The following is a 17,402-nucleotide window of genomic DNA, read 5'->3' as shown; positions in this document are numbered from 1 at the left end:
GAAATATCTGTAGATTTATCAAAAGCAATTTCCCCCTAACCCTTTATTCAAATCTTCTTGTTTTCATTCTGTTAGATATATCAAGTTCTGACATAAGCACATTAAAGTAATTTAAAATTAGTCTTCCTTCCTTCCTTCCTTCCTTCCTTCCTTCCTTCCTTCCTTCCTTCCCTGTCCTGTCCTGTCCTGTCCTGTCCTGTCCTGTCCTGTCCTGTCCTCCCTTCCTTCCTACCTTCCTACCTTCCAACCGAATCAATACTGTGTATTGGTTCCAAGACAGAAGAGTGGTAAAGGCTAGGCCAGTGATTCCCAAAGTGGGCGCCACCACCCCCTGGTGGGTGCTGAAGCGATCCAGGGAGGCGGTGATGGCCACAGGTGCATTTGGGGGCAGTGAATAATTGTAAGGGGGCAGTGATAGTATGTGACAGGGGTGCTAAGTAATATTTTTTCTGGAAAGGGGGCGGTAGGCCAAAAAAGTTTAGGTACCACTGGGCTAGGCAATGGGGATTAAGTGACTTCCAGGGTCATGCAGCTAGGAAGTGTCTGAGGCCAGATTTTAACCCTGAGCTACCCAGCTGCCCCCTTTTGAAAATGTTTCTTAATGAGAGATCAAGGACTTACTTAGTTCTGCTGTTAGCAGTAGTTCTTTTCTTCTTTTTTTTCAACCCTTACCTTCCATCTTGGAGTCAATACTTTGTATTGGTTCCAAAGCAGAAGAATGATAAGGCTAGGCAATGGGGGTCAAGTGACTTGCCCAGGGTCAAACACCTAGGCAGTGTCTGAGGCCAGATTTGAACCCAGGACCTCCCATCTCTAGGCCTGGCTCTCAATCCACTGAGCTAACCACCTGCCCCCAGCAGTAGTTCTTAATTTTGTTTTTTCTTCTAAATATATAATAATTTTTTGGTAGTTTGATATGGCACTGAATCAGTAGTTTAATTTAGGTAGAATTATTTTTATTATAGCGGCCTACACAGAGCATTGAATGTTCCCAATTGTTCAGAACGGACTTTATTTGAGTGAAAAGTACTTCATAATTGTGTTCATATAGTTCTTGGGTTTGTGTTGGCAGGTAGACTATAAAGTATTATTTATTGTCAGCAGTTATTTTAAATTTAATTTCTCTATTCTTGTTGTATTATGTTGGCAGCATATGGAAGTGCTGATTTATGTGGGCTTATTTTATATCTTAAAAAGACTTTGCCAAAGTTGTTAATTATTTCAATAAGTTTCTTAGTGGATTCTCTAGATTCTTTTAAGCATACCATCATGTTGTATGTGAGCAGTGATAATTTTGTTTCCTCACTGCCTATTCTAATTCCTTCAATTTCTATTCTTATTTTTTATAGCTGGCATTTTCTAGTAGTGTTGAATAATAGTGGTGATAATGGACATCCTTGCTACATCCCTAATCTGACTGAAATGATTTCTTGTTTATCCCTATTACAGTGATGCTTGCTGATAATTTTAGATAAATATTACTTATAATTTAAAAAAAAGCTTTGTTTATTTCTATGAGTTCTGGTGTTTTTAATAGGAATATGTGTTGTCGTTTGTCAAAATGACCCTTTCCCTTTCACTTCCAGTTCCTTGTTTTATTAATCTTTATTTATACTTCCTGATTTTAATAATTCTCTTATCACTTCCCCATTAGTATTCTAAAGTCATTTCTTTATGTTCTCTTTTCTTGGAATCCTTTGTCAAGTTTCTAGGCTTAAAAAAAATTTGTACTACATTCACTTGTTAAAAAAAATAATTTAGTGAAAACATTTCCTACATAGACTAGTCTGTTAATGTATACAATATTCTGACCTAATAATCTCTGACATCTGTGTCATGAAGAGTGAGGTTTATTATCTTTTATTCTGGATTTTTACTGGTTTTTCATTTCATCAAAGCTCAACAGCCCTTTAGTTCTCTTTTCCTTTGTATTGTTTTTGTTTATGCTCTCTTGGTTTTTGCTTATTTTGCTTTGCATCATTTCATATATTTTCCAGTGCTTATTTGAATTTTCCCTATTGTAATTTCTTTCTGCAAAGTAGTATCCACTATGTTAATGTTAATATTTTTCAGCTATTTTCCCAATCAGTGGACACCACTACTTCTGCTACCACAGAATGCTGCTGTAAATATTTTGGCATATATTGGACTTCAAATTCTTTCTTCCTTGAAATATGCGCCCTGTAATTGCATCAGTGGGTTGAAGGATATAGAAAACCTAAATAACTTTCTTTCCATCTCGAATGGTTCGACAACCCCAAGTCCACTAGTAATGCCTCTTTTCCCACAGGACTGCTAACATTGACTTTCCATGACAATTTTATGATGTGCGATAAAATTTTAGAATTCTTTATTCATATATAATGTTTGAAGTATATTTTCAGGTGGTTATTGATGGTTTGCAGTTCTTTTAAAATTTTGTTCCTTCTTTGATCATTTATTGGAGAATAGTTTTTGGTTTATACATTTTTATCATTTGGTTATTGTTTATTAGAGACATTTTGGTGAAATGTGAAGCATTTTCCCTACTCTTTCTTGTATTTTTATTTTACTTGTACAAAAACTTTATTTTATTTAGTCAAAATGGTCTTTATTTTTAATCTTCTATGTTTATATTCTGAAGTATATAGCTGAAATTTGTTAGTCTAAACCTAATTTTTGCTAGATTGCTTTCCAGTTTTCCCAATTCTAATTAAAAATGGAGTCTTTTCATGAGTAATTTATGCTTAGATTTGTCACATGCACATCCTCTGTGTTTTTCATTATCTAGTCTGTTCAAGTGAATAATTCTTACTTTTTATTTTTAAATATTTTTCCATGTTTATATGATTCATTTTCTTTCCCTTTCCTCTTCCCTTCCTCTCCCAGAGCCAACAAGCAATTCTACTGGGTTGTACCAATGTTATCACTTGATAACCTATTTCCATATTACTAATTTTTGCTATAGAGCAATCAATAGAGCAAGTCTAAACTCCAAATAATTTACCCATATCAACAAGTGGTAAGTCATGTCATATGTTTTTCTTTTGCCTTTCTACTCCCATAGTTTCTCTCATTGTGGTTAGCATTGATTTTTACTTTTTAAAACTGCTACCATATAGCTTTGTAATATAATTTGAAGGCTGATAATCAATGTAACCTTCCTTTATGTTATTTATTACTTTTTGTTGAGATTGTAAGTCTTTTTCTACATGGATTTCATTGTTATTTTGTTTAGTTCTTTTTCAATTATCCTGTAAATGACTGTAATTGTGTCAGTCTTGTCAGTTGACTGGTACACCAAAAAATATGAAAATTTAGGTAGATTTGTCTTTTTTATTATTGGAAAGTTCCAATTACATTTTGTTATTTTCACATAAATCTTGCATATACCATTTTGGCTAATATTATATTATTTTATGGTTATTTTGAATGAATTTTTTTTGTTGGTACTGAATAGAAATGTAGATTGTTTTTTGTGAGTTTATTTTGTATCATAGCTTACTGGAGTGATGGGAATAGGGATTATTTCATTTTTTTGTATCTCGTGTCTAGTACAATATGGAACCTTCCCCCCAAAATGCTTATCTAATAAGTACTTTGGCTAATTATATATATTTTTTGTGATTCTCTGAGGTTTTCTAAGTGTACAGTGATGACATGCAAAGAAGGGTGGTATTTCTTCTTTGCTTTTGTTCATTTTTTTCTTTGATGAGCACTTTGTAATTAAATCTATGCAAATGTTGAATATGCTTTGGTAGGTAGAGTCTTCAAACCTTTATACATTTTGTAATAATTTTAAATGAAATTTCTCTGTTTTTGCTTCTTGGATCTTATTATATAAAAATGCTATTGATTTTTGTGGGTAAACTTTATAGCCAGCTTTACTAAACCTATTTCCTCTTACTTTCTTTGCTAATTCTTTGCTAATTCTCTAGTATTTTCAGAGTAAATTGTTATCAGCAAATAGGGATAGTTCTGTTTTCTGTGGTGCTCTCTGCCTCCTTCCTTTCTATCCTGCTCTCACTCCACTCCTGTTCTTGTTCTTCTCCTCTTCTTCCCTCTCTTACCCTTCTAATGCTCCTTCTCCCCACCTTTTCAAAATCTGTAACTTTTTCTCCTGTCATCTCTTCAAGAATCTTTTCAGACCTCCATAAACTGTGCCTTTCATTTGGGATTATCTCTAAGGGCAGCTGGTGGTGGATAGAGCACTGGGCCTGGAGTCAGGAAGATGAGAATTCAAATACAACCTCAAACATGTACTAGCTGTGTGACCCTGTGTCAGACACTTAACTAGACGTGAGACCATAGGCAGATGTCTGTTTGCCTCCAGTTTCTGTGTGACACTGTGGGTCACTTAACCTTTGTTTACCTCAGTTTTCTCATTGGTAAAATGGGGATAATAATAGGACCTGTTGCTTAGCACAGTGCCTGGACCAAAAGTATTCTATAAATGCTAGCTTTTATTATGATTATCTCTAATATCATATATATATATATATAATCTTGTTCATATATTTCCTATGTACTCCTGCAGGAATGACATCCTCCTCCTCCTCTTTCCTTCTCATTGTATTTATGCTTTGCTTAGTGGTTGGCACATTGACAACAACAACCTATTTATAACTGGAGGAAAAGAGAAAGAATCAGATAGCTACAGAGAAATAAAGTTGATTTTTAAAAATATTGCTTATATTTCCTTTTGTAATCTCTTCTCATGCCATCCCTTATAAGGAAAAAAAAAACAAGGAAAAAATCCAGAAAAACTGACACTGAAAAAGTTTGATATTTTAAATATTTAATATAATATAATTAAATTAAAATTATTATTGACATCCTTTGGGCATATTTCTTTTAGTGAGAACTCTTAAGTCAAAAGTATGGACACTTTTCTTTACACAGTTCCAATTTTATTCTCTATTGGTTTGAGATTATACCACTCATAACCTCCTGTCATTATGAGTGTGTATATATATATATATGTATATATTCAGCCCCTCCCCACCCCCCCAATATTAGCAGGATAAGCAATGCAGTGGATAAAACCTGAATACAAATCAAGTCTCAGACACTTAAGTAGGCATGAGACCACTGGCAAATGTCTGTTTGCCTCCAGTTTTCTCAACTGTAAAATGGAGATAATAACATCTACCTTTCCAGGATTGTTGTGAGGATCAAATGAGATATTTGTAAAGTGCTTAGCAAAGTTCCTAGCACATAGCAGGTGCTATGTAAGTGCTAGTTTGTATTCATTTATTCATTCCATTCTCTGATGTTTTCTTTGCTGACTTCTGCCTTATTACTCATGGGCTTCTGGCTTTTTAAAAGTTCATTTTAAAGGTAGAAGAAATAACTTTCTGTAGTTGCTTCTTAGGTCATTATTTTTCCTGGTAAAATTTTCAGATTTTTTTCCTGACCTAGAAAATTTTGATCTGCCTGCTTTGGTTTAGACCAGAAGTTTTTAATCAACTATTACTTTTTTTATTTTTTAAACCCCCTATCTTTTGTCTTCCAAAGCAGAAGAACTATAAGAGCTTGACAATTGGGGTCAAGTGACTTGCCCAACATCACATAGCTAGGAAGTGTCTGGGACCATATTCGACCCCAAGACATCTTGTTTCCACACCTCACTGACTCACACCATATACTGAGTTTCTTGACTTCCCAGTTAAGGGATTAAATTCACAGTTAAGGGACGAAATACTTTGCTATTCAATCAATCTCTCTCTCTCTCTCTCTCTCTCTCTCTCTCTCTCTCTCTCTTCCCCCCCCCCCCCTCCAACTGGGCCATCTAGTTATCCCTTGACTATTACTTGTTAATAGTGATAATAACTACATTAACTTTTCCAATATGTTTACATTTTAACCCATATTGATAGAATGAAAATATTCACTAAACTGTTTGGAGTATTATCTGATTTACTGTGTCTTTTATAACATGTTAAAAAAAGTAATCTCATAAAATTACACGTAGGATTGTACATATGGATGAATAGTATGTAAAGGTTTCTGCTTTTTCAAATAGCACATTTCTCATTTTTTTAATGTTTGTTTTATTTTTTAAAAGAAATTATTTTAAATTAATGCCCAAATCATAGTTTATTCATCCTTTCTCCAGTCAGCGATCATTTCTGGTTCTTTGCATTCACAAAAATGCTGCTTGTAAAGATTTTGGTGTTTATGGAACTTCCTTATCAATGGCTTTTTTGGGGTATAAGCCCAATAGAGAGTGGATCTCAAAGGGTATGGATACTTAAGTTACTTTGTTTATATAACTCCTGTTTGCTTTCTAAAAATGGTGGTATCAGTTTATAGCTCCATTAACAACACATTACTGTGCTCATCTTCCTCTGTTAGTTTTGACTGTTTTCAACTTTTACCAGTTCTGAAGAAATTTTTGGGTGAGCTTTTAGACATAATGGATACAAATGAGATTTTGAAGGATTTCTTTACTTAACTACTCCTTATATACTAAACTTTGGATTTCTTTCATCACAGGCCAAGATTACTCCTCTTCAGCATGGTTATCTGGTACTGAGTCTTTATGGCAGGCCACAACTGTTCCATCAAACGCTCGGAGTAGCCACACTCGAAGACATAGCATAGCTTCTGATAGTGGAGATACTGGCATTGGAACCTCCTGTTCTGACAGTGTGGAAGGTGAGTTAAATTGCTGAACTTAAGAAATTATTAGATTTACTATGATGATTGTGACTTGAGAAAATTAAAGTAATAATATATCTGCTTCATAATTTCCAATTGACATATTGGTAAATATAATTTGCAAGAGTAAGTTTTGATGCTCTTTTATCTTATATATACTTTTGACTTGTAGAATGAATAGTTAATTTTTTCTTTTTAAGTTTTTAAGTTCTTTTTTTATAAGCATTGAATTTAAACATTTAACAGCCTAGTTTGATATTTTATTAAAATTAGCTTTCTTTATTCCACATTACCATAATTATCCTTTGACATTCTTTACAAAGCATCATGTTTAGTGTTTTATAAAATGTATGTAATAGAAATGTGGGGAATAGTTCTAGAATTCTAGATAGGTAATGTAACTTTTGGCACATGGAGATTGTTTTGCTAGAATCTGTTGTTTAACCTAGTGTGCCGATGTTGAGATAGCAGTTGCATTGAATATAAATCTGGACCCATTCCATCTTCTTGTAAGTTTGCTGGGCATTCTAAAACAAAAAAAAAAACCAAACATTCTTTAAAAAAGAGAAATGTAAACAAGATGTGGTATTTATTGTTCCTTAGAAAGATCAGAATTGGGCAAAAGAAGAGAGCAGCGGTCTGAGTTAGATGAAAAAACCCATCATCATATCTTCATTATATAAAAATTTCTGAAAGTGATTTAAAGCTACATATGGTGGCAAATGCTACTGAGGATGCTAATGCTTACTGATCTCTTGAGGTTAGTTGGAAAGTCTGAGCTACAAATAGGCTAGGTTAATTCAGTGTCTGCATTAATTTTAGCCTTAAATGTTGATTGAGTTTTAAAACTCAATTGGCCTCAAACAAGGGTCCACCAGGTTGCCAAAATGGTCAAAACTGCCCATGTTGCAGTGAGGGAAGGTCCAGAGTTCTATGTTGATCAGAGAGTGGCCTTGGCTATGAGTGCTTTTCACATATCTATTTATTATGACATCTCTTTCTCTGTATTGACAATTACTTTCCTTTCTTTGTTTTGTTAAGGTCAGAACACACACACACACACGTGTGTGTGTGTGTGCATGTATGTATATATAGATATAGATAGATAGATAGGCTATGGTATTATAAGGAGAAAGTATAAAAAAAAGATAGAGTAATTTGCGCTTTAGTGGATTTGGAAGCAAGGCAAGGGGCAATAGTTTTTTATAGTTCTGTTGTTTATTAATGTATTAAGTTTCCTTTGAAAAAGAAATTTATAAAACATCACCTTTTTAGAATTGTAGTAAAAGTGCTTAATTTTATGAAAATTGGTACTGTTTTGTATCCTCTCAATCTTAAAGTTTAATTCATAAAAGTGCCGGCTTTTTGGTTTTTCTAAATTTTGGCTGGATAAATCTTTTTTTAATAAGTGAATAACTTTATGCTATACTATAGCCCCTCTATAGTCTGGTCATTGTTAACACAGTCCCTCCAACACTTCAATATTATAGAGACTAAACTGTTTAAATTACTTCATTAGTTGTTATTTTCTTAATGATAAGTTTGTATAATGAGAAGTAGAAGTTTGATAGGTGAGATATAAGGGTCATACTGTAAAAGAGTCACATTTTTATGCAGTTATGGCTTTCTTTTTCTTTATGCATAGACTTGATTTAAGTGCTTAAATTGTGGCAGTTGTGTGGGTGAAAGTTGAATGAAGAAACAAGGAAAAGTTTGAGTTTCTGAGCATATTTATTAAGCAGTGTGTGCTAATGAACACATTTGGACTAGTCACCTTCTTCACCTTTGGCAGTAGACCTTGAGTACAGGGATAGATTTTTATACATTAAAATCAGTCAAATAAGGTCAATTAATTAAAAGAAAAAACTCAGAATATAAAATTAAGTCATATGATTTTTTTCTTATATATAGAGCAATTGTAGAAACGTTAGCACCAAAGGAAAATTGACTATCATTTGAACATAAATAAGGCAATAATATATAAAGATAAGTTTGTTACTGTACTGAGACAATATGTGAAAGTAATCTGAATTTCAAAGTATGAACTTTTTGTGAAGAATAAATTTTGTGGTTTGGCTGATAAATATATTCTTTAGTTTTAGCTTTTGAAATTTTTGAAAAGAAGTTGGTAAATTTCATGTCTTCAGAGAATCTTGCTAATATTTTAATTGGGGATGAGATGAATAGTAAAGGTTTCCTCTAATATTTATGAATGCATAGTATTCGAAAATATTTTAACAATCTAGGAACTGAGTCATATTTTCACATAAAAAATAGTATCATGTGATATGTATGATGTGATAAAACCAACTAACAATAAGAATATATAATTATATACTGATACTTTATTGTCTTCTCTGGCTAGATTGCAAGCTCTTTGAGGTAATAGAATGTTTTCCTTTCTGCTTGAATTTGTACCCCCATTCTTCTCCAAATTGTACTCTGGTCTTATACCATCCTAGAGCATCACTACACCCCAGGTTTTTACCTTGAAGTCTCAATCCAGCCCTGGAGTTCATACTTTGAAAGTACCTTGAGCCCTATGTGGTCTCTAGCTCTGATCTTATGTTATGTCCAGGCTAGTTGTATCTTCATTTCCCACCAGGCAGCAGTACCGGTTTTCTCTTCTTCTCTCCGTGCCTCTCACTCCACTCTCACCATTTTTGTTTCCTTGGACTATCTTATTTATATAAACAATGGCTGGCACATGGTAAGTGCTTAATATATGCTAGTCAAATAGGTAAATGAAATAAACTAAATGAAATAAACTGAACTATGTAACTAGCTAAGGGAATAGTGAGATAACATGTAAGTGACAGGTCTCCCTGGGGATTGAATCAATAAATACAGTTAGGATGGTTAACACAAGGGAGACAGCTGGGATACACAGAGGGTTCTTCTGTTTGACAATTTGAGTATCTGGGTAAGAATTAACAAGGAGAGAATATTGAGCTAAGATATTTAATGAATATTGGAATAGGAATGGAAGGGGATTAGGTAAACTGAAACTAATGATCTTGGTATCTCCACCCAAAAGTATAGGAATGGATAAACCTACTCTAGCATCTAAACTAACAGCAGACTGCTGGTTAGCAAATCTAGCTGTGAGGATGGGGATCTCACGTGTGTAGTCCTATAGAGGTGGTTTTTCAAGTCTTGTTTTACAGCCAATAATCCAAAATCAGGAGAGGGAGAGAGGATGGTCTCTGTGTCCACCACAGAGCCAGACAACTCTTCTCAACTTTACTCCTTCACCGAGATGCTTGATTCGAGATGGCAATTTAATCTACACCAAGGGAAACAGCTTCAGCGATTTTCTGTGTCTTCAACTACCACCATCAGACTTCAGTGAAAATCCAAACTGACAGAATCTGTCTGCCAATCAGTTTGCTCTGCTAAGCTAAAAATCCTGTATTTCTACAACACTAGTTAACTTGGAACAATGCCTTGTTCAACTTTCACTCTTATAATGAAAGAGTTTATAAAGTTTTCTTATTTCTGGATTCTATAAATCTGTGTTTCTCATATGTCAGGTTACTTAAAAATGAAACACACTTGGATTTCTTTAAATGGTGCCTATGCTTTTCAAGGTAACATTCCCTCCAAAATTTCCATGATTCTGTAAAATATGTTTATTAGAGTTTGGTAGACTTTAGAGGCTTCACAATGGTATGTCTGGTAGAGCCCTTAGTCCCTAAAACTCACTTTGTCTTGGTTATATTATGGATCTTCCCCTCTTTGGTACTTGAAAATGACAGTTAATCTCCAAAACTCTACTGAGATAACTTCCTAGTCTTAAGAATTGGTTTAATTTACTGCCCAGAGAATAAATAGTAAAAACTTCATACTTCCAAAGCTTATAGTGCTGACACTTGGTATAAACAGATTGACAACCTCTTTGCAAAATAACAATCGTAGAGACTTTCCCAGAGTCACTTATTGGGCATGGGACTTGAATTCAGGTTTTACTAATTAAATAGCAAGCACTCTGGCCACTAATCAGAAACACATTTAAAAAAAAAACCACTGAATTCTCTTCATTTTTGATATGGGCATTTTGAACGAAGCATCTCAGTTTGGCGTATTTTATTGCTAAGAGACCAGGCACTATATATAACTCAGAATGGAAAAGAATTCATGATTTACAGAAGGTAAATTTTTGTGACTTTTGGGGAAGGGAGTAGGAAATATGTAATGTTGGATTATTTGGTATATACTTTTACTTTTAAATAGCAGCACAAAAACAGAACCTGTATCAGACTAGACATATTTCCTGAGGTATTAGTATAAATAATAACATTGGCAAACTTTTTTGACATAAAGTATTTGTATGTTTCTTTAAGAATTTAATTTGGGAGGGGGTGTAGCTGGCTCAATGGATTGAGAACCACACCTAGAGAATAGAAGGTCATTTCCTAGCTTTGTGACCCTGGACAAGCCACTTAAACTCCATTTACTGTTCTTCTGCTTTGGAATCAATACACAATATTTATTCTAAAATAGAAGGTAAGGGTTAAAAAAATTATTTTTTATCTATGAGAACTTCTTAAATTACTGTTCAGATAGTACTAAATTTTTTAGAAAAGCCAAATAAACCTATTTATATCCAGATGATGATATACATTAGAAAAAAAATTTTGAAATTTAGTTAAAAATTTCCAAACTTAAATGATCCATATTATCTCCCTCCCTTTTTCTCTTCCCCTTCCTACAGCTGACAAGCAATTCAATCTGAGTTATACATGTATTCTTACACAAAACATTTCCATATTATTCATTTTTTAAGTGAATAATTTTACAGAACCAAAACATACCGAAATAAACAAGTGATACATCATTTGTTTTCATTTGCACTTCTAGAAACTCCAACAGTTCTTTCTCTAAAGGTGGGATAACACTATTTCATAAGTCCCTCAGAACTGTCCTGGATCTCATTTTATTACTGTTAGTAGCAAAGTCTATCACATTTGATTGTGCTACAATATTGTAGTTTCTGTGTATAATGTTCTAGTTCTGCTTATATCATTCTGCATCAGTTCTTGTAGGGTCTGTCCATCTCTTTCTGAAATCACCCTGTTCCTCATTTCTTATAGCACAATAGTATTCCATCACCCTCATATACCACAGTTTGTTCAGCCATTCCCCAATTGAGGAACATCCCTTTAGTCTTCAATTCTTTGCTACCACAAAAAGAGCGGCTAGAAATATTTTCATACAAACTGGTGTCCTGCCCCCCCCCCCCCCCCACCCTTTTAAAAATCTCTTTGGGATACAGACCTAGTAGTGGTATTACTAGATCAAATTTAATATGACTTTTAAGTAATTTTTTTGTTCGTTATATCTAGGATTGTTTCTAATTAATGTTTTTATTGACAACTGGACACAAAGACAGTTAAGACCATTAATACTTCCTTTCTGGGCAAAATTTTATTTATTGTGGTACATCATCACATGTTTGTTGCAGAGCGTTTTTTTTAAATTTCTGTTTAAAAAACCCTTATCTTCTGTCTTAGAATTAATACCATCTATGGTGAAAAAGTGGTAAGGGCCAGGCAGTGGAACTAAGTGACTTGCTTAGGGTCATACAACTAGGAAGTGTATGAGGCCAAATTTGAACACAGGACATCCCTTTTCTGGGCCTGGCTTTCAATCCACTGAGCCACCTAGCTGTCCCCATTGCAGAAGCTTTAAACTTTAAGGTTTTGATATATCTGCTCTTTTCAGACATAGTGTAGTCTTTCTGTCTCTCTATCTCTTGCCTTCTCTTCCCCATTTTATAAAACATTTTAATTTTTTCCCTTAAAAAGCCTTTTTTCTCCTCATTGGCATTGAGAAGTAAAAGCTAGTATCATTGATCAAGACCTATTTCCATATTATTGATAGTTGTACTGGGGTGGTCGTTTAGAATCTGCATCCCAAATCATATTCCCGTCAACCCATGTGTTCAAGCAGTTGTTTTCCTTCTGTTTCTACTCTCACAGTTCTGAATGTGGATAGCTTTCTTTTTCATAAGTCCCTTTGAATTGTTCATTGCATTGCCACTAGTAGAGAAGTCCATTATATTTGATTGTACCACAGTGTATCCTCTGTGTATGTTTTCCTGGTTCTGCTCCTTTCACTCTGCATCAATTCCTGGAGCTCATTCCAGTTCACTTGGAATTCCTCCAGTTTATTATTCCTTTGAGCACAGTAGTATTCCATCACCAGCATATACCACAGTTTGTTCAGCCATTCCCCAATTGAAAGACATCCCCTCATTTTCCAATTTTTTGCCATCACAAAAAGTGCGGCTATAAATATTTTTGTCTTTTCCCCTATGAACTTTTTGGGGTAGAAACACAGCAGTGGTATGGCTGGGTCAAAGGGCAGATAGTCTTTTATAGCCCTTTGGGCATAGTTCCAAATTGCCCTCCAGAATGGTGAGATCAGTTCACAACTCTACCAGCAGTGCATTAATGTTCCAATTTTGCCACATCCCCTCCAACATTTATTATTTTCCTTTGCTGTCATGTTAGCCAATCTGTTAGGTATGAGGTGGTACCTCAGAGTTGTTTTGATTTGCATTTCTTTATAAGAGATTTAGAACACTTTCATATGTTTATTGATTTTCTTTATCTGAAAATTGCCTTATGATAGATTAAACATGAAACTTCCTTTCTTTTTAAAAACCCCTTACCTTCCATCTTAGAATTGATACTGTGTAGGGATTCCAAGGCAGAATGGCAGTCAGGGCTAGGCAGTATAGGGGTTAGGTGACCTACTCAGAATCAGATAGCTAGGAAATCTCTTGAGGGCAGATTTGAACTCAGGACTATCCCTAAGCCTGTCTTTCAAGCCACTGAGCCACATAGCTGCCTCTAGCATAGAATTAATTTTTAAAGCCATTCTTCTTTCTGTGATATTCTATCTCTTCCTCCCTCCCTTAATTTCTTGCCCCTGACTCCCTCTCTTCCTCCCCATGGGTTTTTAATACTTTAGGTTCTCTGCCCCCATGTCTGTCCTGAGTTTTTCTATCTCTCCCTGAACTTTACTTTTATATACACATCTGGCTCCCAGCACTACCCTGAGCTCTATTTCAAGCCTAATATAATAGATTTTTTTTATCTGACTGTCTCAAATTTAACATCCGAAAATAAAGCTAGAATTCATTATTCCATGCCTCCACTCCTGAAATTCACCCTCCTTTCTCTTGATCATCACCATCTTTCTTGTCATCTAGGTAATCTTATAGTTTCCTCTACTCTTCACTTTTCATTACCCATATCATTTGTTAAGGCTTTTTCATTCTCTTTCAGCAATATCTCTTCCATCTGTCTCCATCTTTTCACTTACCCAACCACCAACCTAATTCAGGCCCTCAACCTTTTTTATTTGTACTTTTGCAATTACCTGTCAGTTGGTGCTTTCTTCATCAAATCTTTATTCTCTTCAGTTTACCCTCTTTGCTAAAACATGTCACTCCTCTGCTTAAGAAACTTCAGTAGATTCTGTAGTTTCTAGAATAAAATTAAATTATTTTGCCTTGATATTTAAAATGCACATCTGTCTTTTCAGGCTATAACTATAAACAGAATTTAAAGTAGAAGTCAAACATATAAGTAAGAGTAGTGGTTTTAACATTTGAAGTTACACCTGGAGTTTGCAGGAACTTCTACTTTCTCTCTTACAATAAGTTTTCAGGTGCTACTCTTGCCACATCTTTTGCATCCCACCTCTCCCCTTGTATTGCCACGATTAGGGTTTAGATCTGTATTAGCTTTTGCATACATTATTATAATAGCCTCACAATTAACTTTCCCCATCTACATCTCTTTTTCCTTCTATAGTTTATTCTTCAAAAAGCTACCAAAGGTGGGGGCAGGTAGTTGGCTCTGTGGGTTAAGAGCTAGGGCTAGAGACAGGAGGTCCTGAATTTATTTATTTTATTATTATTATTTTTTTTATATATTTTTAGACCCTTAACTTATATGTATTAGTTCCTTGGTAGAAGAGTGGTAAGGGTAGGCAATGGGGGTCAAGTGACTTGCCCAAGGTCACACAGCTGGGAAGTGTCTGAGGCCAGATTTGAACCTAGGACCTCCCGTCTCTAGGCCTGGCTCTCAATCCACTGAGCTACCCAGCTGCCCCAGAGGTCCTGAATTTAAATGTGGTCTCAGACACTTCTCAGCTGTATTCTTTCTCATAAGTTCCTCAGAATTGTCCTGGATCATTGTATTGCTGTTAGCATCAAAGTCTGTCATTTTTGATCATTCCGTAATATTGCTGTCACTGTGTATAATGATTTCCTAATTCTGCTTATTTCACTCTGCACCAGTTCATTTAGGTCTTTCCAGCTCTTTCTGAAATCATCTTGTTCATCACATTGCATTCTATCACCATCATATACCACAATTTGATCAGCCATTCCCCAATTGAGGGATGTCCCTTCAATTTACAATTCTTTGCTACCACAGAAAGAGCAGGTATAAATATTTTTACAAGTAGGTCATTCACACCTTTTAGAAAATCTCTTTGGGATACAGACCTACCACATTAGACCCCAAATATAGTGGGATCCCAAGTATTTAGCAGACACTTTATATTCAGAATTTTTTCAGGGTCCTGAAAACAAGTTAAATTAAATTAAAACAAGTTTTAATGCTAACACCTTTATTACATATGTATTACTTTTATAGATTCTTATGAGAAACTACCTTCCAATATTTAACCATGTTCTCCTTCCTCTTCTATTTCCTCATCTCCCGAAGTGGAAACATCATTCGAGTCATTGCTGTCACCCTCTTCTTCCCGCAAAACACCATCTTCATTACCATCCATACTGTATGATTGAGAATTGGATGGATGAAGGACTTGTGTTAGATTGTTTTAAATCCAAGCACAATGGATTTGGTGGAGATTTTCGTCCCAACTGGTTTTGATCCAGTTCCCTAATACAGTGACTAATGGTTTCTTTATTTTTCCCACTGGAGTAAATTCATGGTTTCTGGCCAACATCCACTTGTTATTCAAAGATCATTTGAGGAAAGAATATAACATTATTAATTACTACATCTAAAACTTGTAGTTGCGATGTCATTCCTCTCAGAATAACAACTATGTAGGTTCATGAACATTTCAGCAATTCTCTTGTTCACATTTTCAGTCAAATGCCCCTTTAACAAGCATTCCTCTCTGACTGATGCAATAGAGCACCTGGATGCCTATCCCAGACCACATCCAACCAATCTAATACAAGTTTTTCATCCATCCATCCCTTTTCCTGCACACTCGTGATGGTAACTTTTTCTTAGGTTTTACACCTTAAAATTATGAAAGGAGTCAGTTTTCTCTCGTCAGTTGTGACTGCAAGCATCATGATCATTCTAGTTTTCTCATTTCTAGTAGTTTTAATCAATACTGATTAGGCATATTTAGTATTAATGGTGACATTTGTCAGAATATCAAAACAAACAGGCGTTTGGTCAGTGTTTCCCATCTGCCCCAGGTGACGGCCGTACTTTTTTTTGTATGCCAAGGTGCAAATACAACAACTTATGGTTTCAAAACTTGAAAGTGCTTGAATAAAGTGTGAATGTGACTTTCAGAGGTACATATTGGGGAAAAAAAAGTCACACTATATTCAGGCTAATATGGTAGTGTGGTTGCTGGATTAAAGGGGGTATATATTGTTTTATAATGACATAATTCCAAATTCCCTCCAGAAGGATACCACAATTTGTTCAGCCATTCCCCAATTGAAGGACATTCCCTCATTTTCCAATTTTTTTGCTACCACAAAGAGCGCGGCTATAAATATCTTTATACGAGTCTTTTCCCCTATGATCTCTTTGGGGTAGAAACACAGCAGTGATATGGCTGGGCCAAAGGCCAGATAGTCTTTTATAGCCCTTTGGGCATAGTTCCAAATTGCCCTCCAGAAGGATTGGATCAGTTCACAGCTCCACCAACAACGCATTAGTGTCTCAATTTTGCCACACCCCCTTCAACATATATTATTTTCCATTGTCATATTGGCCAATCTGATAGGTATGAGGTGGTACCTCAGAGTTGTTTTAATTTGCATTTCTCTAATCAACAGGGATTTAGAACATTTTTTTCATGCTATAATTGATAGCTTCGATTTCTTCATCTGAAAAATGCTTATTCATATATATCCTTTGACCATTTGTCAATTGGGCAATGACTTGAATTTTTATATATTTCACTTAGTTCTTTATACATTTGAGAAATGAGACCTTTATTTGAGAAATTTATTATAAAATTTCTTTCCCTCCCCCGCTACTTTGTTGTTTCCCTTCTAATCTTGATTGCATTGGTTTTGTTTTTAGAAAACCTTTTTCATTTAATATAACAAAATTATTCATTTTACATCTTGTAATGTTCTTTGTTTGGCCATAAATTTTTTCCGTTTCCATATGGATCTTACAGGTAAACTATTCAGTGTTCCCCTAATTTACTTATACTATCATCCTTTCTGTCTAAATCATATACCCATTTTGACCTCTTAATTGGATGTGAGATATTGTTTTATGCCTAAATTTTTGCCATACTATTTTCTGATTTTCCAAGCCGCTTTTGTCAAAAAGTGAGTTTCATCCCCAAAGCTGGGATCTTTGGGTTAATCAGGTATTGGATTGCACATCATTTACCCTAATATATTCCTTTGACCCACCCTTCTAAATCTTAGCCAGTACCAGATTGTTTTGATGATTAATGCTTTACAGTACAGTTTAAGATCTGGTAGGCCACTATCCTTCACA

The 17,402-nt window shown here is 34.8% G+C and overlaps 1 protein-coding gene across 1 annotated transcript in view; it reads left to right on the top strand.

The window, feature by feature from the left end:
- The window catches only part of CEP85L (centrosomal protein 85 like), a 149,763-nt gene that overhangs the window by 28,596 nt on the left and 103,765 nt on the right, over nt 1-17,402 (top strand). The window contains exon 2 of the mRNA XM_044676825.1: nt 6,478-6,639. Within this exon, the coding sequence (XP_044532760.1) occupies nt 6,478-6,639 (162 nt within the window). The remainder of the gene's footprint in view (nt 1-6,477; nt 6,640-17,402) is intronic.

This window comes from Gracilinanus agilis, chromosome 4 (genome assembly GCF_016433145.1).
Source record: "Gracilinanus agilis isolate LMUSP501 chromosome 4, AgileGrace, whole genome shotgun sequence".
Lineage (NCBI taxonomy): Eukaryota > Metazoa > Chordata > Mammalia > Didelphimorphia > Didelphidae > Gracilinanus > Gracilinanus agilis.
The sequence above is the reverse complement of the archived record's forward strand: the minus strand, read 5'-3'. Positions and strand labels throughout refer to the sequence as shown.